At 40.6% G+C, this 24,770-nt stretch overlaps 1 protein-coding gene across 10 annotated transcripts in view; it reads left to right on the forward strand.

The window, feature by feature from the left end:
- Nucleotides 1-22,791, forward strand: part of fcho2 (FCH and mu domain containing endocytic adaptor 2) — a 42,143-nt gene extending 19,352 nt beyond the window's left edge. The window contains exons 8-31 of one of the 10 annotated variants that reach the window (XM_058617052.1): nucleotides 1,379-1,475; nucleotides 4,880-4,924; nucleotides 5,092-5,161; nucleotides 5,439-5,463; nucleotides 5,686-5,742; nucleotides 6,598-6,655; nucleotides 6,839-7,014; nucleotides 9,386-9,410; nucleotides 10,006-10,050; nucleotides 10,805-10,844; nucleotides 10,975-11,060; nucleotides 12,143-12,226; nucleotides 13,209-13,760; nucleotides 14,230-14,345; nucleotides 14,836-14,965; nucleotides 15,122-15,223; nucleotides 15,500-15,559; nucleotides 16,079-16,190; nucleotides 17,098-17,253; nucleotides 17,955-18,087; nucleotides 18,796-18,995; nucleotides 19,507-19,571; nucleotides 19,926-20,090; nucleotides 20,457-22,791. In XM_058617052.1, coding sequence (XP_058473035.1) covers nucleotides 1,379-1,475; nucleotides 4,880-4,924; nucleotides 5,092-5,161; nucleotides 5,439-5,463; nucleotides 5,686-5,742; nucleotides 6,598-6,655; nucleotides 6,839-7,014; nucleotides 9,386-9,410; nucleotides 10,006-10,050; nucleotides 10,805-10,844; nucleotides 10,975-11,060; nucleotides 12,143-12,226; nucleotides 13,209-13,760; nucleotides 14,230-14,345; nucleotides 14,836-14,965; nucleotides 15,122-15,223; nucleotides 15,500-15,559; nucleotides 16,079-16,190; nucleotides 17,098-17,253; nucleotides 17,955-18,087; nucleotides 18,796-18,995; nucleotides 19,507-19,571; nucleotides 19,926-20,090; nucleotides 20,457-20,479 — 2,622 coding nt within the window. In that variant the 3' untranslated portion in view covers nucleotides 20,480-22,791. The remainder of the gene's footprint in view (nucleotides 1-1,378; nucleotides 1,476-4,879; nucleotides 4,925-5,091; nucleotides 5,162-5,438; nucleotides 5,464-5,685; nucleotides 5,743-6,597; nucleotides 6,656-6,838; nucleotides 7,015-9,385; nucleotides 9,411-10,005; nucleotides 10,051-10,804; nucleotides 10,845-10,974; nucleotides 11,061-12,142; nucleotides 12,227-13,208; nucleotides 13,761-14,229; nucleotides 14,346-14,835; nucleotides 14,966-15,121; nucleotides 15,224-15,499; nucleotides 15,560-16,078; nucleotides 16,191-17,097; nucleotides 17,254-17,954; nucleotides 18,088-18,795; nucleotides 18,996-19,506; nucleotides 19,572-19,925; nucleotides 20,091-20,456) is intronic. The other 9 variants (XM_058617054.1, XM_058617056.1, XM_058617055.1 and 6 more) reach the window with 9 other exon arrangements.
- Nucleotides 22,792-24,770: the final 1,979 nt, after the last annotated feature.

Here is a 24,770-nt window from a genome sequence, read left to right on the forward strand (position 1 = left end):
ACGGCACAGTCAGCTGCTGCTCTTTATCCACGTGCCTACACATCGCTTCCTCTTCCCCCTCAGTAAACACACAAGCACACATGCACCTCCAAAACAAACAAGCAAACAGACACTATCCTTCCTCTGATAGTTCCCCAAAGGGCAGTACTCGGCACCAGCGATGATTCAACATGACACAATGGAATGACGATGAGCTAAAGTATCTCCACAGGCCAAATACCAAATAAATGTTGTTGAGATTAACTCAAGTCAAAGCAGTGCAATGTGTCTCCAGTCCTGTGTATCACAAGTCGCACCAAACAAGTGACACTAATCCTTTGTTTTTCTTCATGCTTGGACATTTTTTGTATGTTATGACATAGTCTTTACACAGTGTTTCACATCAGAATGGTCTGACTGCAGCCATTGTCATTCCACTGAGGTGAAAATAAACACTGTGGCTTTTCTGCTTTTTCTTCAAACCTATCACAGTCGTCTCGGGCAGAGCTGTGACGATGATGCAGCGATGATGCTGTTGCAAAAACATGTGCACGTGTGGGGGGTGATCACCGATCATTGAAAATGTTTGAAAAGACACAGATTGTACTTTCCTAGTCTACAAAAAATGCAATTTTTTTAGTGTGAAGACTGCAGTGCAGCACAAATTACATTTAAAATGAGCTACAGGACAATACATATGGCTTCCTAAACTGCCTTTCTCTCACAGATCAACATTTTAAATATTAACGTCAGTTAATAGTATCATCAGTGTAGTGTTGAATAAAAAAAAGTCCTGACAAGATGAAAGTTGGTTGACAAATTGAGATAAAAAACAACATAATTAATGTGGTGTTTTACATTATTATTATTATTATTATTATAATAATAATAAGCATAAGCAAATTATTATATTGTATGGCATTCACAAGAGCCACGTAATAATAGATTTAATACATTTTCTTGGAAATTCTTAAAAACTTAAAAACATCAGCAATAAGATGTGATGATGTGGAAAAGCTCAGTGAGAAGTAATGTCTGTCTGATGCTTCGGATTTTCAAGTAAATGGAATGGAAATGTCTCATTCTTCAGGCAAGTTCAGGGCACTGGAAAAACACACTGCAATATTTATTGAGTGTTGTTCCTTCTTTACTGCTGAAGTTGGATATGGTGCCTGCACACGGCAGACTTTAGGGGCCCAAGGCAAAAAGGACCCACGGGCCCTAAACCAAAACTAACGGCAGTGGACCTAGTCCAGTGTGATGACACACACACTGGACCTTTGGCTCAACACTGAAAGGAGCTAAAAATAAGCTGCGGTTGAACTTGTTTTCCCATGTTCCATCTCTTGTTTGAGGTAACAGTCAGTAAATGTTATTTCTTCTTTTTTTGACTTCACAGCTGCACAGGGAATTTGTGAGGAACATTGAGAACACCTCCGTGGAGAGCTTAATACACAAACTGGCTGAGAGCAAAGGAACGGGCAAGGAAAGACCAGGTAAGTCACTACACGTCAGATTTGAATTCTCAGTGTTTGTCAGTGCCCGCGTCGCATGGAAATAAAAGAGTGTTTGGGGTGCATGGGCCTTCTGCCTGTTCCTGCCTTGTAGGTATGGGAGGGGTGTATGGAGAGGGGCAATTAGAAGAAGGAGAGGGCCATCAGAGTCAATCTTTATAATCTGCTATAAAGGTAGGCAGGCTTGGCATTCCAGTAAGCATGTGACACACGGGAGCTTTGCTGTGCTCACAGACTAAGCAGGCAGAACCAACCCTTTTCAGGAGGTCAGAGCTCAACAATGGTTCTTGTGTAAACTTTGCCATGCCACAATAATCAAGGGAATACTCCTTTGGCTTCTACTCCCTCACCTCCCTCTCTGCTCACAAACACATGCACGGCTCATTCACTGACAGCTAGTGTAGCACTTCAGCAGCTTTGTGTTCTTATGCTATCCACTAAGGCTCAACAAGTAATGATTTTTAAATGGAAATCACATTTTTGATACAATTGAATTGACAAATCTCAAATGATGCTTTTTAATTGGTTTTTGTTTTCTATGTTTTACGCCATTTAAGAAATGTAATAGCTAAATGCTAGAAATAAAGAAGCGGATATCGTGATGGTATCTCATGTGGTTAATAACACAGTGGCACATATTTAGCTTTATCGTCAGCTGTTAATGTGTGAAATTTGCAAATCTGTGAACAATTAAAAGGCCCCATTGTAATTATCCATTTACTTCACCGGTTCCTTGTACTTGTACTGCATTACATCACGTCATAGACACAAAGGCTTCACCTCTGCTGTGTTTGTGTGTACACAAATGGTGACCCCTGAGTCCAGACGCTGCGTCCTACGAGTGGCGGCCTTTATTTGTTTGGGCAGCAGAATTAATTGAGGCTAAAAAAAAAAAAAAAAAAAACGGTCCAAAAATTCCTCTCGTATCAAGCTGTTAATTAGGATTTCACCGCAGCCTCGGCCCCTGTCAGAAAAATAACCTGTCTGTCCCCTGATTAAACAGCTGAACTGATGGCCACTCTGGTGCCTTTAGAGAGAGAGAGAGGTTGAATAAACTTTCTATTGCGGAAACAATCCCAAAGTGACACACTGCGAAGCGGAGGGGGGGGGGGGGGTTTAGAGTGTTCAACGATATCCAGCTGAGCTGTCAACTGGCGGCGGGCCAGACACGCAAACCCCCTCTGCCCCTGTCCCACTCCCAGTGCTATGTGAAGCATATGCAATTTAAAAAACCATCCTCCGCTCATGCGTGACTGCATGCTTCCCTCACAGAGAGTAGAAAGAAAAGAAACATCTTCCCCTGTATAAACAAAGTCGTCTGTCTGTTTAGGAGATGTTTAAACAGTTCCTAATGTCTGCCCAGATTTAGGTAATATTCATGTGTCTGGTGTTTAGACTCTTTTTTTTTCCTGTTGCAGTTTGTGTGCATAAATGTTGTCAGATGCAATCGCCGGATGCTAGTGGCAAAGAGTTCCTTGCTCTGCTTTGGCCTGACGTGGACCCGCAGCATTTGTTAAACATCCCAGAGCTTGGATAAAGAATGCGATGTGTAATTTTCCAGTGATTTACCCCTTTCTGGGTCCCTCGTTTTAATAAAGAAATACATTTCGGTTTTGACAGTGTTTGCCGCTGATGCATTTAATGAAGGATGATGTCCAGTGAGATAATGATTATGAGCCTCCTCTCCAGGAAAAGATCCATTCTGTTTCATGTCAGTAACGTGAGTGAGTGGGCGCTATGAAATGATCACGTCTCTGTGTCTCACTTACTCTCTTTCATGAGAAAAAGCTTCTTGAGTGATCATGCCACTTTTGTTTTGATTGGCATGAAACACGCACACACACACACACACACACACACACACACACACACACACACACACACACACAAACAAGCCATTCGTGCTTTTCATTGTGCGCTTGCCGGCAGTGAAGAGGCTCGATATTGCACAGTGGAGTAGATCGGTCATTGGTGTACTTTATCCACTTCACTTGGCGTGATGCGTGCCTCTCGTGACTCGCCGCTTCCCTGCGCTTCACTCAGCGCTGCACACGCCAAACAATGTGTCAATTCTGCTCGCGACTGGCATTCTCCGGGGAGACTTCGTTGGACCACTGCTAATGTGTACATTTTGAGTTAAAATATCATTAGCTTTGTTGTTTTCAGGTCAAGTTAGTGTATCGGAGATATTGCCAGAGGGTCCTGCGCCATCTCGCTCATCTGTCTCTCTCACACTTTCTCTCTCACTCTCTCTCTCATCTTGTAAGCTATTAAGCGTTCTACTCATCTGCACTTCAACTGTTTCTATGCGGAATGTCTTTCACTTCACACATTTAAAGTTGAATGGTAATTTAACATATTAGACCGTAAACCGTGTATCATATCGCAGTACTATTATGCTAATGTTAATTATTTCAGTTTGTGTCACTTTTTCTAATAATCATATAACACACACACGCACAACCTCCTGGATATCCGTGATTGACACGTACACACATTGCATGTCTTGCCTCCGGTTTCCCTACGACTCAAAGTCTGTGTGTGTGTGTGAATATTATGCATTAGCATGTGTATGTTAAAAAGCCCCCATAAATGTTTCCGGAGGCACACTCGAAGCGTGACAGTCCAAGTGCAGGGCCTTGGAGGTATATGTGTATAATTGATGAGCATCAAATTAAGTGTAAACAAAGTTGTTTTTGAATGATGAATCCCAGTAACCAAAAAGCTGGTTGTGCTCCAAGTGATATCACGTTGGAAATGGATGTGAGGATTTGTTGGCTCTGTTATTTCAGGAGCAAGTGTACAATGTTGCCATTTTTTTTTTGCATGTGGAGGAGGAGAAAAGGGCATCTCTTAAGCCTGAGAGCAGATTTGTCCATGTGGCTTAAAACACTTCTCTGCATGTAATCTTGGACTTGTTTGTCTTATTGTAATAGGGTTAGTGACTTTGCGTGTCCCATGTGGGCAGGTTTAGCTTCAGCTCATTACATACCTGCTGTTTGCAGTGAGAACACACACACACACACACCACAGACACACACACACACACGTAGAATTGGACAATGACTGTGGTGTCCGTGCTCCTATTTGTGTGTGTTGCTGTAAGAAAGAATCTGTGTCGTACAGTCGTGCTTTATGTAACCAAGAGCGAGTGTCACATCTCAGTGAGTGCCACCAGACACACAATTGACTCCGCTGTTGACCCTGTCTGCCCTCTGGGACCAGCCGAGCCCCGTGTGTGTGTGTGTGGGTGTGTGCGCACGCACGCACACTGTATGGCACGCCACACACTATTGCGTGATGCACATTCACAGCATTCACAGCAGGGAGTTGTTGACCCTTTCCTTGCCAACTGAACCTAAATGATTTTGTTTTTGTCTCATCAGGGCCCATTGAGTTTGAAGAGTGCAACACAGCTATTGCTACTGAAGGTGGGTCCCGTTACACACATTAAAGATATACAAGACAAGCTTTCACAAATACGCTGCATGTGGCCTTTTAAAATATGTATGTATCAGTTGTCAAAGCCACAATTTTTAGATCATGTACATTTCATGTCTTCACTCCATGTTTACAAGTGCTCTGTTTTTGTTTTCAGGCGCTAAACCCAGAAAGCGAAAACCATTTGGCATCCCAGGTCGTAGGAAAGACAAGGACACTGACTCAACGTGAGACATTAATTGATTAAAACCAGGACTGGGCAATAATTGAATCATGATAATTATCACCTCATCAACTTTCTTTAAATCATATTCCATTTAAATATCTTTACTCAGATGTGTAAATGAGGTCAAACAAAATCAGCTTCTATTATCTAACAGTTATCACAGTTATTATTATCAACTGATTTGATTTTTAGTGTGATTTATACAGGTTTTTTTTTTATTATTTGTCTCCTGTTAAAAACTACATTTCTCATGAGTATGTGATTGCTTTGTGTTGCAGGGAGTCAACAGAAGTTGAAGCTGCTGTGAGTATAATATTCACCAAAACAGCCAATGAAGAAACGCTTTCAGTTCATGCTTAAAATATTAATTTAGCCCTGTGTGTTATTTTGATCTCAAACAGCAGGAGGTAGAAAAGATCCTTGTTAGTTTTTATTCTCTCTCTCTTTTGTTTGTGCTGTAGATTTGCTCATTCATTTGTTCATTCGTTCATTCATTCATTCATATCTCTCTGTTTGTGCTTGTAGAACACTGCCAACGGCGCTCCCCCTGGATACTATGGGGCCATAGACATCCAGAACGCTGTAAGCTAAACCCAGACACATGTGCACACACAGAGTAAATATTCATACACAGACTTTCACTGTTGTGTTAATAAATGCATATAATTAATACGTGTCGAAATGTGGGTTTTTAAACAACCAGAGCATTTTTGTCATGCTTTTTTAACCGAAACCCATTTTCCTTGAGTGTTTAATGTACAAAATGTCAAAATATTAGTGTGCGCCACTCAGCTCTCGTTACATATGATGCAACGGCATGTGTTGGCATCGTGCAGAATCACTGTTTCTCTGCGTGTGTATGTGTTCATTTATCTTATAAACATTTTATTTTCCCAAAAAACGAAAAGAGTGACAACGTAAAACCTTAAAAGCAGAATCACTGTTTCTCTGCGTGTGTATATGTTCATTTATCTTATAAACATTTTATTTTCCCAAAAACCGAAAAGAGTGACAACGTAAAACCTTAAAAGCAAAACGCCATGAAGGATATTTAAATTGAGTAATTACTTTCTAAATTAGTTGATTAGCTTTTATGACTTTGAGACAAATTTAGATAAACAAAATTTTAATTTAGACTAAGTTTAAAAAACATGCTTTGAACTTAATTTGGCAAAAGTTTGCATAATGTTTTGCATGAGAAGGAAGATTAAATTACCAAGAAAATAACAGTGAGCAGTTGAATTATATATCATACACAGAATTTGCATCATCTCATTTCAAGCAGTTTGATATCATTCCATGTCTAATATTAAAATGCATTTGAGAAGTTGGAGTAAGTTTATAAAATTGTATATGTTGCTAAATATAATTTGTGTTTGTTTAATTTAGCTGTTGATTTTTAACCTTTAACCTCTTCTTTTTTTTGTTTGTTTTTAGAATGTTCCCCAAGTTGATGCAGAGGGTTTCTGTATCAGACCAGAAGCAAATGAAAATGATATCCTTTTCATTTGCCCTAATGCTGTTCACACACTCAGTCTTAGTCCAGCCTGTCAGACATAATCTTATCAGTGCAATTTTTCTATTTGCAATCTGAAGCTGGGGCCACAGGGGCTGAACCGAAGCTTTATTTTTCTGCTTTTTCTGTTGTTGTCGTCTCCTTAACCTTTCCCCGCTTCACATGCCAAAGAGAATTCCTTCTATTCGTCCAGCGACTCAGAGGACGAGGATGAACCCAGGAAGTTCCATGTAGAAATCAAGCCCGTCCAGCCAAACAACGGCACGCACCAGAACCGAGCCACCATTGACGAGCTGAAAGCCTCCATTGGAAACATCATCCTCTCACCCTCGACCTCGGTAGGGCTCTGTGTCATTCATGTGAACAAACCTGTTGCCGTCCTGCTCTGCTGCTCTGCTGCTCTGCTTTTGCAACACTAGAGGGCAACAGAAGAATATGTAACCTCTGTCAGTGAACCCGCCATCAGTCACCATTTCTTGGAGCTTATTTTATTTACAATTGGTAGGCATATGCGTTACGTCCAATTTATTTAATATGCCAGATTGCCTTGTGATTCAGTGCTGTTCCTGTTTGCACACAATTCACGTTGTGTTTTTACTGAGAGCTCAGTGCTGCGTTGAAGAAACAAAAGAAAAGAAAAAATATCCAGAAACTCCGAGATAATATTTTCTAAGTTAAGTATGTGATGTTGTTGGCCTTAACTGCAGAGTGACTGCCCCACACAGTGCTCTTTGCAGGCACTTGCAGTGGAGGTTTTTTGGAAGAAGTAGCCGTCCATGCAACACTTAGACACACACAAAAACACAAGCACAGAGAGAGCGAGAGCCCGGTCAGATCCGTGACCTCAGTCATGGAGCCCTTCATTCACCTCCTCGTCGCGCACCATCGCTCAGTCTCTGAATCACTCGTCGCTGCTCTATGAAAATAGCAACTGCCATTAAAATTTAAAACCACCATGACTGCTTGTGTGCAAACATGCACCGTGTGTGCACTGAGCTGTTGTTGTTGTTAATGGTGTTGCGGAGCGGCTGAGAGGGCACGCTCAGTGTCGTGAATGGGGTCTAGTGGGTTTCACCCACCGCCCTCCTCGGCTGCACATTAAACGAATGTCACGGCATCTTCCTCTCAGCTTTGGCTTGCTCTCTCTCTCTCCCTCTGCCTCTCACCGCCGTTCCTCCTCACTGTTTGTGTTGTACCTCACTCTTTCTTTTCCCTTGTTTCTTTGTTTGCTTTCACTCTTTGGCTTTTATTGGAGCCCACTTGTTCCAGACAGGACTCTGTTGTGGTTATTTTTGAATACTTTATAGGGTTAGTTGCCTGTTTTTTTTTTTTTTAACCAATGTTTTCCTTTTTTTCTTCCCTGGGAATGAATTTTAAAGAAGATAAGCTGCAAGTTTACAGGTTTTTTTTGTTTTTTTTTTGTTTAACGTAACAAGATTCAGGAGGAAACACGTTCTCTCTTATAAACTTTGTTACTTGCCGCTTGGTTTTGGTTATTGTCGCAACTCAGACCCACAATTACTTTCTCATCCTTGGAGTAAAGAATACAAAGAAAACACAAACCGCTGTCTGTGTGTTTGACTGATTGCCATTTGAAGACCAAAAGAATCATTACATTGCATTTCATTTCCTCTCTAACTGTTGGGATTTATTCTCTGCACTCTGCTTTATATTCACACAAAAGTGTGGATTAAATTTTGAGCATACATCCAAGGTGGTGACGAAAGTTGCATCATCTGGTGTGAATTACCCAGAGATTTTCTTTCTTTCTTCTAGGCCCCCCCCTCCCTGCTGCTCATTTTTCTGTCTTTTTCATTTCTTCTTCTGTTTGGTTCTCCCTCCACGGTGTTCCCTTTATTGAAACAGCAGTGGAAGTCGTGTGTGTGTGTGTGTGGCCAGCAAGAGACGTAATTGAACCCATTTGCCGCTTAGCGCCTGTGGGACTAAACCCTGGCCTCACAGCTCTACGGCGGTTAAACGCTTTTGCTATGTTCCTTAAACCCATTTTGTTTCTTTTTCTCCCCGCCTCCCTTGACATCCCCCCCCAAACCATTCCCCTAGTAAGACTGAGTTCTTTATTGAAATTGATGCTCTAAGTTTCCATTGGCTTGGTGGCCCTCAGGAGCATATCTTGCATATCTTGTGTTACGCAGCATGACATGGCAGATTTATATCCCCGCAAAAAGTCTTTGGGAAGGAAGTTGGTGAAGTTTTTGGGGGGGCACGCACTCTCTTGTCCCTGACTGATCGGCGTACGGGCTTAGATGCACAGTTTTGCGCCGCTGAATATTTTACCCTACATTTAACTTCTGGTATGTGTGAGTTGGGAGTAGTCCTGTGATTTACTGGCTTTGACTCTGAAGTGGAAAATGCCCTCTGCCACTGGGAATAATTAATAACATAGTTGTCATCTCTTTAAGCTTTTTAAACTCTATTTGGTTTTATGTATTTAGAATAATCTATATTCCATAAATACTATTGAAGACGTATTTGACATAAAAAAGATTGATGATTGTGTTTTTAAATGTTAGACACGACCTTCTTTATAAAAAGTGTTGTTCAGTTTTATGCATCCTCATCATTTCTGCCCCGTCACTTTTTAGTTTTGCTCACGACAGATTGAGCCAAGTTTAGAGAACATAGATGGAAAATAGTGTTGGGTTTTGTGCATGTTTGATTAATAAATGTCTCTTTGGTTGTTGTTTTCAGGGACAGATGCGGAGGAACCAGTCCAGTGAGTATTTTCTCTGTCTGACCTGTGTATATCTGTGTGTTGCTGATGACTGTGAAGGGCCGGGTGGGGGTGGGGGGTGTCCACCGTACAACTTCTGAGCTAAATTTTTCTTGGCCTGGGATGTTTTTAAAGAGGTTGTCTTTAAAAGGAAAATCCACAAACCGAGCCAAAGCCAACATATCCCAAGAAAAAGTAAATAACTGTTCATTTCTGTAAATGTGAGCGAAAGGTTTTTCCCCCTCCCCTGCTGCCAGCACCATTAATTACATAATTAGTTGTTTATAGTTGTGACGTGTCAGAATTGAGCTTTTTTTTCACCTCGTTTTACAGTTAAGTGCGTGTTTGCTGTGTGGACAGCCATATATCATGCTCCCTGTGGTCTTAATGCACTTAAAAGCATACAACCCTTGACTATTAATCCAGGGAATCATTTTTATGATCTTAAAGATACATTTCTTTATTTTTTTCCCAAACTTTCATATTCTGAAATAAAGTGATAATTGTTTTTACGTCCCGCTGCTGAGACGCTGATAGAGTTAAGATCAATTTACACGAGATGATTGCATTGATAGATGTATACTCTACATACGCTTAGGGATCACAGGAGTATCGGCATTAAGCTCTAAAGCTAAGGGTCCTGGTGAGTATGTTTTCACTACAGTAGTTCCCTTTCAACCCTGCCTCCTTCCCTCTCTCCCTCCCTCCCTCCCCTCAATGAATATATATATATGCCATGGCTCTTATCTCTGTCCTCTCATTGGAGCCTTTTCACGTGGCGACAGCAGCTAACATCACTGACACTTTGTTCTCCCACTGCAAACATTCAGCAGTATCTTAATTTGAAGGGCTGAACTCACACGTACAGTTATAAGTCTGGGTCCTCTCAGTTTCATCCTCTCACCCCTGGTGCTTGAGTTCTGCTTGTATGAGTTAGTTGTAACACTTTACGCAGGGGCACAAAATAACAAAGCAATCCCCGATTGTATTTGTAGTTGCTAAATCACTCCTTCGTCCCCCTGTTGAAAAGTGTTACTACCTTGTCAAAATCACATTAGCCAGCTGAGTTAAACCATTTGCAGTAAGGTTTTATTTAATAAGGCCGAAAGAAGTAATGCATCAAATTAAAATCTTACTGCAAATATGGTTTTTTTATGATTTTTTTTTATGGTAGACGGTGGTTCTCACTCGTCAAAAGCCCAGTTTATATTTCTGGTTTAAGGTGTGCTGAATTGCTGGCAAGTGCCTTTGAAATCTGCTTGGTGAAATCTCTCGTGTTGGGATTTGACTTTATTTTTGACTTGCTGTGTAAGTGTATTCACTCTCGTTGCTCTGTGCACGTTTGCGGGTCTCAGTTTTTGTTTATTTTTCCTCTCTCTCTCTCGCTCTCTCTGCAGGTGACGAGCTGGCAAAACCCAGAGTGCCAACGTCTTACGAGTGCGTATTAGAGTTTTACATCATCTCTGGGCTTGTAGAGATAGTATAATATAATAGTCCTTGTTAACTTTTACTGTGAAGCTTAAACAATTAAGAAAAGTTTGAATAAACTCAGTCTCTTTTCTGTCAGACTGACAAACAATGACCTTCTGTCTCTGGACCCGCTGAGCCCCACTCTGGTTGCTGGCTCCGCCTCCTCTGTGTCCACATCAGCAGGTAACCCCCCCCACTGCATTTTACCTGTTATTCTGTGCATGTACCTGTCATGTTGACTGTCACTTATAGATCATTCATATTCCTTTATTTTGAGTTTTCCATATATCATCAGAGTGACATGCTGACACAAACGTGCCCTTACAAATAAATAGCATCTCCATCAATCAGGTGTATGATTTAATCAAAAGAATTATATCTTTATAAAGCAGTACTAGTGGTTTTTCCCTCATTCACTGAGATGAGCCTGCAATCTATTCATTTTCTCCCTCTCTGTTCTTTGATCTCACCATCTCTCCATGTAGTTTCCCTCTCTTTCTTTTCCAAAACGACTCAGTTGGAAGAATTTTCTCCCAGATGGAGGAACTCACCCCTAAAGTCAACCGAGTATTGGACTTCAGGGAATCAAACTGACAGATTTATTCTAACTTAGTATTTTCCTAAGGTTGCTGCATTATCTGTCTTAGTTTTTGTTCCCTAAACAAAAATCCCCCTCAAGTGTTTACGGTCATGCTTCTGAAAGCGACTTTTGACTTTCCAAGTTTTTGTTGCACAAAAAGTGCGATGTGTGCCTCTCGTGGCTTTACGTGCATGACACCAGTGTTTAAACAGAGTGACATTAGCACTGACCCATTGCCTAGGCTAAGCGTAATCCACAGTTAATTGGCACCTAGTTGAGGTCAGCAGGTCGGCCATAAAGCCCACTGGCACGTATGTTGTCAAACAGTGTCTTGTTCCTGTCAAAGGTCGCGACTTTAAAGTCAAAAGAGCATCAACAAGTGCCGTGATTAAGATGTTGTGATGGAATTAAGTCTCGGTGTACAGCCTGGTAAATCTTTGTGTATAGTGTCACAGCATTACCACCTCCAAATGCACACATGACGCATTAGACAGTTCCAGTCTGTGAGATATTATAAAGATTAAAGCCTGAGAACGATTTTTTTTCCATGTATTGTAAGCCATATGTATATATTTTGTGTTCCTCATTTTTTTTTGTTTAATTTCAATACCATTGTCTGAGTCTTATTTATTTTTTGTTTTTATTTCCCTTTATTTGATGTATTTATTTGAACCTCTCTTGTTAGACCTTGCATCTGTTTTCCTTTCAATCCCTCCATCACCGTCTTCTTTGATGAATGAGTCAGACGTCTTTCTGCCAGAGGCATCAGGTAAAAAAAATGTGTGTGGCCTATTCATCAGACAGTGATTAGTATGGAAACATCTTTGAAGAACCTGAAGCATTCATCATCATAGTGCTTTGCATGGTATTTATGCACAAGTTATGGTTCTCCTTACGTAAAACCTCAGAGAAACCTCTACTTAAGACGCATGTGCGAGGGTTTTAAAGTAAATTTTCCCAAGATCTAATTACTCACATTGTCAGACAAGGTCCTCACGGATGTTTAAAATCAGCTTTTGTTTGTTGTTGATAAGAGGATACGTTCTAGTTGCACAATATGCACGGTATTTATGGGAGGACATAAAAACAAAGCTATTGTTTGCATGTGAATGTAAGTTACACCAGCTTTATTTATTCCACTGTCTGGGCCTCATATGTTACAACAATAAAGTATGCCATAATGATAGAAAAATAAGAAACAAGAACTAAAAATGTAGTCCTATGTATGTGGGTTTAATTCTCCAAAATGTCTTCCTAATGTAATATAATAGGGCGTAATGTAATTATTGCTGTTTCTATGTTCTGTGCAGTGTAGCTGTAAAACATCAACTCATTCAGTGTCTCAGATAATTATAGGAGTTCAAAACAGAAAACACATTGTAAACACTTAGGGCACCATGATAACTAAGTACAACACAGAGGTGGTTCATATAAAAGGTCTGGCAGTCAGCAGTGCAGTGTTTGTGTTTTTAAAGCAACATAAGGAAAGAAGTCCAAACAGGACAGATCATCTGAGTTTACATTGTTATTCTGTTGGTGTAAGACAACCTGCAGAATAATCTGAGGAAAGACAGGAGACGCTTTTAGACGATGAGCTCACTGCTCACTGTACTTACTTATTGTGCTCAGTGTGGTTTTCTGATTTGTCTGTATTTATAAATATATGATGAAATGTCTCAGGGGTTTCTGTCAGTCCTCTGCTCTGCATTTGTCATGTTTATCGCCCCTGTCAATCACATCACCCCCTTCAGCTGAGACGGTGCCACAACAGGAGCGGTCGTCTCTTGTGGCAGAAAGCCACCAATCCAAAGATGTCTCCTCTTTCTCCTCAACCACATCCTCGCCGTGGGACTCACCAGAAAACACTTTCCAGGCACCCAAGCCGGTGCCAGCACGGGCCCAGAGCGCCCCCATCACCCTGCCAACAGAGCCCATTGACCCCATCAGAAGCCCGCCTGCTGCCAGCCCCCCAAAGAGCGTCGATGCCTTCTCCTCCGTGTCCTGGTCCCAAAGCCAGTGGGTTGCGTTCAGCGACGCCTTCACTCCACCTCGCCCTCAGGCCTCAGGGTCGTGTGTGAAGGACCAGCAGAGGCCGCAGTCCAACGCTGGCAGGACAAGTCGCTTCTTCTCTGATGATTCTGCTGACACACACGGCAAAGCAGCAGCAGCAGCAGCAGCAGCAGCAGCAGCAGCAGCAGCAGCAGCAGACAGCAGAGAAGACGGCAGCTTGGGTTTCTCTGATGTCTTCTCTGGGATTACAGATAAGACGATGGGTGCAGCTCCACCAAGCAAAGTAGTAAATGGTAACATGATCACTGAAACATGTTTCATGCTTGAGGTTTGGAGTTTGATTTGTATATTTTGTGTGTGTTGCTTTGACTTTGTTTTGTTATTTTTGTGCATTTGCTTCACATTTGAAGTTGACAGTTACATATTTTGGTGATTTCTCTTTTTTTTCCTCTCATTATTTTACTTTGCAGACATATGTTGGTTCTACTCACTGCCTGCTTTGCACATGTGTGTCTTTGAGTTTACTTTCATGAGATGTATTTTGGAATGTGTTTTCCTTGTTTCTTTTGAAGGATATCCAATTTTTTTCCTATTGTTTTGTTATGATGGTTTACAAATAACAGGTTAAAGGGCTGATGCATGATGGTTTTTGTATCTGTTTGAGTGAAGTCCAGATGTACTGTGTATGTTTGCTTGTACTGGTTCTTTCTTTTCCTGTGGCGTATACGTAACTCACCAGTGAAACCTTGTTTACATGTGCAGTGCCGGTTCCGCACCGACCTACGACACCGCTGACAGCTGGAGCCCTGGTGCCCCCACCACGACCCTCCTCCAGACCCAAACTCCCTACTGGGAAACTCACAGGAATCAATGAGATTGTGAGTAATGACAATATCAGCACATAGGCGGCATATATTACGTATTTCACAACTTTTAAACCAAAGTTTCAAAAATTAGGGAAAGGAAAATGTTTATTTATGTGTTTTAATTCACTACTGTTCAGCAAATATCAGGGAAAAAGCACAGAAGTCTGGTTTATGCATAGACTGTGTATAGAAATTGACGTTGTCTTCTGGATGCAAAACGGAACTCCTGGTTTGAAGCCTTGAGATTCGCAATTTGACCAGCCCATAACAGTTTTTACAACCAGTAATTCACAGCTATCGCCTCCAAACCGGCTCCTTTTGGATGACACAGCTGTCAATCACGCTGAGGGAGTTATTTTGCAAACATCAGAGTCGCCTTCCAGTGGCTTGCCAATATAATTTGACTTATTTTAATGTGCAAATCTAAAGTGTGTGAAAGTATTTGCTTGTAAATTTAAATTCTGTAACCCGGATGCTATTGTGATTGACTCCCTTCACTCAGGTACGACCTTTCAGCCCGCCCAAAACGTCCAACGCCAGTCCTCCTCCTGCCGCACCCCTTGCCCGGGCAGAAAGTTCCTCTTCCTTGTCCTCGAATGCCTCGCTCAGCGCTGGCAACACCCCCACTGTCGGTGAGCTTCCCCACACTCTTCTGTGACTGGACCTGTTTTTATTATCCTTCTGCTTACCTCCTCACCAATATGCTACATGCCGTTGTCTTTGCACCACAATGTGCTGTGTTCTCCTTTCTCCCTCTTCCCTCACTTCCCCTTCCCTCTTCGCTTCAGTCCCTCCTTTCCTTACAGGAGCTGAGCACTACTTTGCTCACCCCCTCTACTCCCCAGAGCCAGAGCTGCTCTCCCTTTCTCCTTTTTTTCTACTAAGCCAAAGTGAGTCTGCCTTTCCAAAACTCTCCTTTTCCCTAAGAGACATTTCTTTCCACGGTGCCTTCAGTCATCATCTCACTGCATCTTTATATTTCACTGATGCTAAGATTCTTTAGCTCTTTGTTCATCTCTGTGATCACATCCTCCTTGTCAGCTGAGGGTTCACCTGTCATCATTACACAGCTTACAACTGCATTCAGCATCACCTCTCACGTTTGTGCTTTCTGGCTTTGTTTATCTCCTCCTTCCCTCTTCATGCCCTTTTAATTTGGCATAAAGAGGATGACGTGTTCATAGCGAAGCTGCCTACCTTTGAGAAGCGCTGTGAAACACCAGCAGGTATGGTTGACGTTCATACAAAAGGACTCTCCTCTGTGTTTAATCCAAAACTAACACTGACGTGTTGAAAGGACTGGACGTACGTCTTTGCTCTGCAGTGATTGCATCTGTCCGTTCTGCGTTCTCCATGTTCATTTGCCTCACCCGCTCATCATTTAACATAAAAATGTGCTGTTTGTTTGAATAACGAATGATATAACTGGAACATCCTTGTTAAAGTAAGTTTTAATATGCCGTCTGAGGTCATTCCGACTGTTTAATAGTACTTAATTATAACTAATGCAGATGTAGCACGCACTGCTCTAAAACCGTGTCTTATTTCAGTTCATGTGAGAAATGTACTGGTTTGCAAACCTCATTAAACGTAATAATACAAATATTCTTAATTATATTATATGCATCATGGCATGATCAAACCTTACTACCTCTGATGTGAGCTCTGGACCACGATGTTATGAGAGTCTGATCCGCAGCTGAGTCAACAGACCTGAATCTCTGTGCCTTTTCCCATTCTCTCAGGGACGTCTCGCGGTCCCAGCCCTGTGACCCTGGCATCCCAAGATGCTTTGCCCATTGCTGTGGCCTTCACCGAGTCAGTTAATGCCTACTTCAAAGGAGCTGATCCCTCAAAGTGAGTCTCACATGACCTCGCGCTGCTCAAAGGTCCCGACGTGGACCCGCACGTGTACACATTTCTGCCCATATGACACACGAGGCGTTTTTGTAAGTTATACTGTACGTTACATGGCGCTGTGTTTCATGGTCTGTGGCCAATGTACACTACACTCAGACATTTGGCTGAACATTGTGCTGGGAGCCTCTGCCTCTCACGCTGCATGCGTGGAATGTTTTGCGTTAGTCCAACACCATTCTTTCAGAGTGGATAACCTACATGGGGCAGATTATTGGCTGGGGCAGAGAAAACATACAGCCTTTTATTAGTTAACTGCTGTTAAATTGCCGCTGTGCAAAAAAGAAAAAGGAAAAAAAAGAGCTTATTTTTGTAGGGATTAGCAAATGGAACATTTCATAAGCGATGCAGTGGAGGCGCGGTGTCAGGTTGAGACCCGCTGAGTGTCGTTAACCACCACAGGCCAGGCTGGACCCCAAATTAATAAAGACTCTTCTCGGAACCTGTTATGAAAGTAGATCAATGTGGACTGTGGAGGTTAACATTATGTGAAATGTTGAACCTATGTTGGATTGAACGAGAAAGCTGGATATCTAATCTAAATAGGCTTTGGTTAGAACTTAATATTAAGAGTGGATTAGTGGGCTTAATACTAAATATGGCCTTGTATTTAGTTGTGATGAAAAGAAAACTGTAGCTGAAAGAATTAACAATCCTGATAATAAATGAAGTCGAAAAGTCAAAATATTTGCTGTTTTCAGTTCTTTAAATGTAAGGTTTTTGTGATTTTCACACAGCTGCTTGTTGAATAGAATTTAATGTCTTGAAATGGCGGTAAAAAAAGAGTAACAAAAGATCATTAGTTGAGTCTTGAGTCTTTCTTCTCCTTTGTTGTCGCACTCTACAGGTGCATTGTGAAGATTACAGGAGACATGACTCTGTCGTTCCCCACGGGCATCATCAAGGTGTTCACCAGTAACCCCTCGCCGGCTGTCCTCACCTTCAAACTGAAGAACATCAGCAGGCTGGAGCAGATCCTCCCCAACCAGCAGCTGATTTACAGGTGAGGCGTCCAGATGAGACGGATGAAGTCAAACTGCTGTGTTTGCATTTGCAAGTGAACGACCCGAGAGTTGCCCCGAGATGATGAGCTGATAAGTTGTTTGAGCTGCGGTTAAGTCAAAGGAGGGCTTTAGCCTCGATGATGCAAGTGAGAATGAAGGAAATGTAGTTTGCGTCAGCAGCAGGAAATTCAATTAGTAATCTGACATAAACCTATCATTAAATTGTCAGGGAAGTATTTTCCACCAGACATTAACAGCCAGGTTCTCAACAGCCCATGTCTCTTCTGAAATACTTTGTGCCCAAAAATAGCAAAGAACAGGAGAGTTTATTTAACAGCTGCTTCATTTAACACTCTTCATTCATTTTGCCTCTCACCTATTTTGTCTCAGTCAGAGGTGTTAAGTGTGTATTTTACCTCAGCTTTTTAACATGTCATTATAACATGGGGGACCTAACGTTTTGACCAGTTCTTTTTACGTTTCTCACTCTGGTTCCGTCAAGACCTCATGGCTGGCCTAATTGAATTCAATGGAATTCATGATTTATTAGCTGGTTGGATGTAGCAGGGTAATTCTTTCCATGCTATCGGAGCTTTACACACAAAGCCAAGCAGCGCAATGAATAATTGAGCCCCCGATTATTCTGTGTGCGTGTGCATGTGTGCGTGTGTGTCTTTCTAACTGTTTGCCTTTTACCTAGTGATCCTTCCCAAAGTGACTCGGATTCCAAGGACTTCTGGTTCAACATGCAAGCACTGACGTCCTACCTCAGAAAAGCCTTAGATCAGACTCCTTCAGCTTCCTACTATAATGTGGACATCCTAAAATACCAGGTCTGTGAGCCAGCACTGAGCCGCCAGCGTAATCCACATATAATAAATGTCGTGAAAGAATGCTGTTAGAAATCAGGAGGAAGGGAGAAATCTGCCATCTTTGACGAAAGTTAACAAGCACTGATATCACAATATTATCATAGTGCTGTGTGTGTTTGTCCGTGCAGCCTCAGTTTGTAATAATCTTAGAATAATCTGTTCTAATGTTCTGGTCTAGCCTAACACACACTTTCTGGACCAGATAGGAATGAGATTAATCTGTGGTCTTTATAATATATAGTATATGACCCTTAAACCCTGTGATTATCTGGTTTGAACCTTGATCACAGTTACACAGTTAACTGCAGGCCTAGTCTCAAATGATGTGTAATACACTGGGCAAACCAAAAAAAACAAAAGGGTAAAAAATAATTGCACAATTTGCTCTTCGCAAATGAACCAGTTTAAACGTGACGTTGTTTATGTCATTTTGAAGTAAGTGTAGAATTCAAAAGAATACATCTTTATCCTGGTTTGTGTTAAATTGAGGAAACGGCTTTGGTTTGTTTTGCTTTGCCTCTCATTTCTGTTTTCAGAGCAAAAACAGTGGATTTGTTCGTCTAAGAATAGATTCCCGGCTGCTGTATTTCACTTCACGTCGTTATTTATGCTTTAGAGGTTAAATAACTAACTGCTTCGCTCAGAATCTAACTGTGCTGCCATGTCCAGGTGTTGTCTGATGGGATCCATTCCACTCCTCTGAACCTGGCCGTGTACTGGAAGTGCGCAGCAACTACGACGGATTTGAGGGTGGATTATCGCTACAACCCGGACTCCATGGCCTCTCCTGGACCTCTCACCAACGTACAGATCTTAGTGCCTGTTGACGGAGGAGTCACCTCCATGCAGTCTCTGCCCAACTCCATGTGGTGAGATGTGATGTTTGGTTGTAGCAGCAGCAGCAGCACAGGAAGTGTGATGCACTGAAGAATGTTTGTGTCTTAGTTAAACAACTTAAGGTATTCTATTTTTCATGCCTCAACTCCTGTCATCAGTTAGTGGTGTTTTGTTTTCTCAAGAACGTTTCATGGGAATCGTTTCAAATGTGGTGTAAACACAAACTTTTTTTTGTTAGTTGTGTTGTTTAATATAGTTAAAAACAGCAGGAGTTGAGCCAAAGTGCTTTAAAGAAACCAAAGTTTTAAACAGAACCAAAACAAAAGTGAAAGGGACGGATAACACATTTAAAACAGTAACAAATAAATCAATATATTCGGACATCACAAAAAAACACTTTTTTGTCTGTTTTGTGAATGTGAAATCCCAGAAACACCTTTTAAAATTTTATATAATTTGAATAATGTCTTGAGCTTTACAATTTTAAGTCCACAAGTGTTTGTTCTATGTGCTTGAGGTTTAACTCTTTTTTGGGAATTGTAGGAATTCAGAGCAGAACAAGTGTTTGTGGAAGCTTGGTGACATCTCAGAAAAGACTGAAAATGAAGGTAAGAAATGCTTTTCTTTTCTTTTCTTATGTTAGAAAGGAGTTAAAGCTGTATTATGTAACTAAAATGCAAGCTAATGTTTGTTAAATTCAAACCACTGTCAAATAAGTTGCACATAGTGCAAGTAAAGTGAAACAGCGTCATACAGCGGCACTGTGGCTCAAAACACCAAGAAGTGCTCATAGAAGTGGATTCTACTGAAAAGACCTTGTAATTGGTGAAGCCAGTATTTAGATTTAACATGTTTCTTTAATCTCTGATGACATAATATAATATATGTCTTGCATATAATCCCTTATGGAGGAGGAGGAGAGCAGGACCAGTTTAAGTGTCATTGTTTGTGTTTGACCTCAGGTGCCGGATCTCTGAGGGCCAAGTTTGAGTTGTCGAGTGGCCCGACAAACCCGTCCACTCTGGCCGTGCAGTTCATGAGTGAAAGCAGCACTCTGTCTGGAGTGGACATGGATTTACTGGGGAGTGGATACAGACTTTCCCTTAGCAAGAAGAGATTTGCCACAGGTATGTGTCATGCTGGGCCTCGCGGTTGGTGTAGTGGTGCAGCAAGAAGACCCGGGTATCGAGAACCCAATCGGAACAAGGGCCTTTCTGCATGGAGTTTGCATGTTCTCCCTGTGTGTGTGTGTGCGTGGGTTTTCTCCCACAGTCCAAAGACAAGTAGATTTGGGGATTAGGTCGATTGGACACTCTAAATTGACCGTAGGTGTGAGAGTGAATGGTTGTTGTGTCCAGCGTGTGACCCCCTGATGTGGAGGATGAAGTGTTAGAAGATGAATGGATGGATGTTTCGTGCATATGCACCTCATTCTGTTAACTTGAACGTATCAGCGAGTCAAACTACGCCTCATGTTTTTCTTTTTCCTTTAGGACGATATATGGCAGACTTCTGAAGCGTCCCACCTCTCAGATTCACACACAAATTTGCAGCTTCGAAAGACGTCCTGAACCTCTGGACCCACCTGAGCACAGCTGTGCATTTGCTCAGGAGGCAAAAATCTCACTACAATAAAACAGCACTGAGTATTGAACACTGTTTAAAAAAAAAAAAAAGAAGAAAGAAAGAAAGAAAGAAAAAGAATAAAAGAAAACTAAGATGAGCTTTCAGGAACTGTGTAGATATGAAGTCTAATAATGCTCTCTCATCAGTTCACTTTTGTATAGTCAGAAACAATTTATGGATTAGATATAAATCTATATTGTATTTGAAATCATCAAAAAAAAAAGAAAAAAGTGCACTAACAATCTTTCACATGCTCTTTTTCTAATTCGATTCTTTTTCTTTCCCTTTTCGAGCCGTGTTGAAAATTAAAAAAAAAACATTTATGAACTGTAAATATTAACTTTTCAGCTCTGACTTAACACTCAAAAAATCAGTTTTGTTGACTGATGATTCTCTTTGCCTTCTCACGATTAGGCTTTTTTGTTTTGTTTCTATTTGATCATGTGCAATGTAGCCATGACACTAGAATAACATCCTTTCCTCTCTCACACTCTTGTGGCACAAACTTCATCTTTCAAATTAACGTTAAAGTGCTTTCAAACAATTGCAAAAAAAAGAAGAAAGATCGGACCTCAGTGCCTCCTCGTTTACTGTGGATCTATGGGCAAAAAAAGTGCTTCAGTGTCTTACCCAGGTTTGGGTTTTCCCAGATTTAAGCTACAAGCTTTCTTTTTAAACAATCGCCCCCAATGGGCTCTTAAAAAGTCATAGTTTGTCTTTTCTAATTCTTATTCTTAATTAAATAAAACAGCTCCGCATCTCGACTGTAAAACATTGTGTCAAATGTTAGATGCTTTTTTAAAAAAAAAAAAAAAAAAAATGGAGGGACATCGGCCCCAAAGTTGTAGCTTTTTTAAAAACTGGCAGTGAGTGTTTTTAATCGTACATTTGTGCCCGAGGACGTGCCTGAATCTTCTTAACTTTTCTCTTCATGTTTTGTATACTACAGCACAACTAATGAGAATAGCACCAACATTGTGCCAGTTATGTTTATTTTACTCTGTTATTTGGATACTGAAGGGAACGTGTTCTGTCTTTTTATTACAAACTGTCTTCCACCAACGAATCAAGTCATGTTTGATCTCATTTCTTTCTCTTTCCTCTCACGTAGCACGTTCAAGGCCAAATTAATGATCGAAATGCCTTATCGCGACTCGTCAGCACTGTGTGATCCAGTGTCATTACTGTAAAGACAGTGTTTCCAGTTCCCTGTGATAGATTACTAATCTATTCTGCCGCTCACACACTGAATGCTGGGATTAGTGTTCGCCTCTTGCAACTATGAAGCAGGTGCAGGAAATGGATGGATGAAAAAATGGCAATGTTTGACTCTCGCTGCTTCCTCGTTGTCTTTTAACGAACAGAGAGCTGCTGCTGAAGCTGTCGAGGCGGTCTTACTCCTAGGTGCAGTAGTTATTAATCACTTTTAGGACATGTTGTCATGGACCTCATGCTTGCAATGATCCTGAAATTGGTTGATGGTATGTGGCATGTGTGCAGATGCAATAAATCGCCTGGAAGCTGTGATAGAAAATCGACAAACCCTTTTATGAAGAGGCAGGAGTTTCATACAGTTCAACACAGTTTTCTCCTCAGTGACACAAAACATGACTCATTCAGCTGATTTAAGCTCATTCAGCATCTCATATCTGGTGCAATCATACATTCTTAAGGTTTCTAATGTTTGTATGATGCTCTCCGGAAAATTCAAGCCTTTTAAAAAAGAGTCGGATATTTTCTGTCTGCTGAACCTAAATCTGCCAAATGTTTGGTAGTTGGATGAGTTTACATGAAATCCTAAAATTGTAGTATTAGGCGTTTTGTACAGAAACAAAAAAAAAAAAGAAGTCATGATGCTGTGGTTTTTCTCACAATTAGAATGACATGATTTGTTTTTATTTAAGGAAAAGACCACAGATTCTGTAATCATCATATTCAGTATTAGCGAGCTGGTTCTCGCTGTCCCCGCAAAACTTTCTACATAAATTTGTGAAGGCTCATTTTTTTCAGGTCGCTTTGGTTTTTTTTCTTTCCTTACATGTTCTATGAAGGGCAAAAAAAATGTGTAAATGATTCTCATAAATTGTACATATTTACCAATATCAGCCACTTTTTTTGTCTTTACTTTATGATTTCTCATTGTGCCTGTATTAAATGTGTAATATATGAATATATACAAATATATGAAAATGACTACTTTAAGTGTGTTTTGTGTCATTATTGTAAGCCTCTTGTGTGTATGCATATGTGTATATATGTATATATATGTATATATATATATGAATGTATATACACATATATGTATGTATATATATGTATATATATATGTGTATATATACACACACATCATACATTGTAATTTAACCCTTCAAATGTCTGTCTTGACATTTAACTAAGTGCTTTTGCCTGTTTTTCCAGAATAACTTTCAATATCTGGCAGTTATTTCCAATTTACTGCATGTTATAATAGTGTATTGACCATTTGAAATAAGGAAAATGTTTTATTTAGAAGAAAACGCTGCAGTTGTACGCAAACACCGGATTTTGCGTGTTAAATTTGAAGAGTTTAAAACATTTATAATAATAGTTTGTTGAAGTTTTTTTCACAGTGTGCAAAAACAGGCCAAAGAATGGAAACTCTGTACAGGCGGTTTTCCAATGCTCTCCTCTCTGGTAACAAAGATGCCGATTCGATTCTATTAGCTACAGCAATAAAGCAGATAACTGGATTCCAACTGTTTCCTCTTCTAATCATGTGACTGATCAATAAATATATGTATGTATATATATATATATATATATATATATATATATATATATATATATATATATATATATACTATGTATATATATATATACTATGTGTATATATATATATACTATGTATATATATATGTATATATGTATATATATATGTATATATATATATATATGTATATATATATATATATGTATATATATATATATATATATACATATATGTATATATATATATATATATATATACATATATGTATATATATATGTATATATATATATACATACAGCAGGTGTTGTGCTCATACAGTCCAATCCACTGCAGCTCCTCGTGCTTTCTCGAGAGGTCATCAAGGAAGTAAAAGAAACTTCACCAGTGACTCAATAAACCTCTGTATTTCCTCTTTTTGGTGAGTTTTGTGAAAGCTTTGAAAGATTCAATGGCGGCATCTTCCTTTTCTTTTAAAACAGACATTTTCAGCAGGTGTGCTTCAGTAAGAAAGGTCAAAATTGTGCTGAAATTACCTTAATTGACTGAAAAAAACCAACTGTGTTCACGGCTGAACTAAAGCTCTCCAAATCCCCGTCCACTATACACATTCCGCTGATGACATGTTGAGAACTGGAAGGTCAGGAGTCGTGAGGTAAAAACAACAAATCTATTGTCAGCTTTTTCACGAACGTGATCCACGCCGAAAGGTTTGTATTAAAGTCTCTACTGACACGCAGGATAATAGAGCATGGAACCAACGTTTGAAAACCCCAGCACACATGTGTTACCAATGTACTGTTTGCACTGCGGCTCTAATTCAGGCCGTGCTTTGTCTCGGAGGATGTATGCATGACTGTGCGTACACTCTCAGCACTACATCAACACCTTGTGTGTATTTAGACACTCGGTCATGCCTTGTGTCGCTGGGCCCGTGGACCTCCTCCTCGCTGTTGGACATCCGGCCGCCTGTGCTGCCTCTGCACAGCAACATGTGTGAGCCATCAGCGGTGACTCGACTTTTCCCTGTCCGTCTCACTCAGACCGGCATGGAGAGATCTTACAGTCTCTCGTGTATGATGATGATGTTATTTCTGTGAAAGGCCAGAGTGAGATATGTGAGCTGAAGTCATATCCTGGAACTGTGTCGGCCCGCATGTGTTAGGCCTTTTGCGTGTGTGGCCGTGCATTCTGCACAACTTGGGACAATGTGTGAGTCTGAGTGCATGGGCGTCACAGGTAATAAAGAACAATGTGATTGTAAAGAATTTAAGGGAATAGTTTGGCGTGTATTCATGCGGTTGGCTTACAAAAATAGATTATTATTCAGCCTCTGTTTCGTCTTTGTGAAAAGAAAAGATTTCAGACACTATTGTTTAATTGTGTCTTTCTTTTTTTAAACACTGCACAGAGAACTATGTCAGGACTATAAACT

This window comes from Solea solea, chromosome 19, assembly GCF_958295425.1.
Source record: "Solea solea chromosome 19, fSolSol10.1, whole genome shotgun sequence".
Lineage (NCBI taxonomy): Eukaryota > Metazoa > Chordata > Actinopteri > Pleuronectiformes > Soleidae > Solea > Solea solea.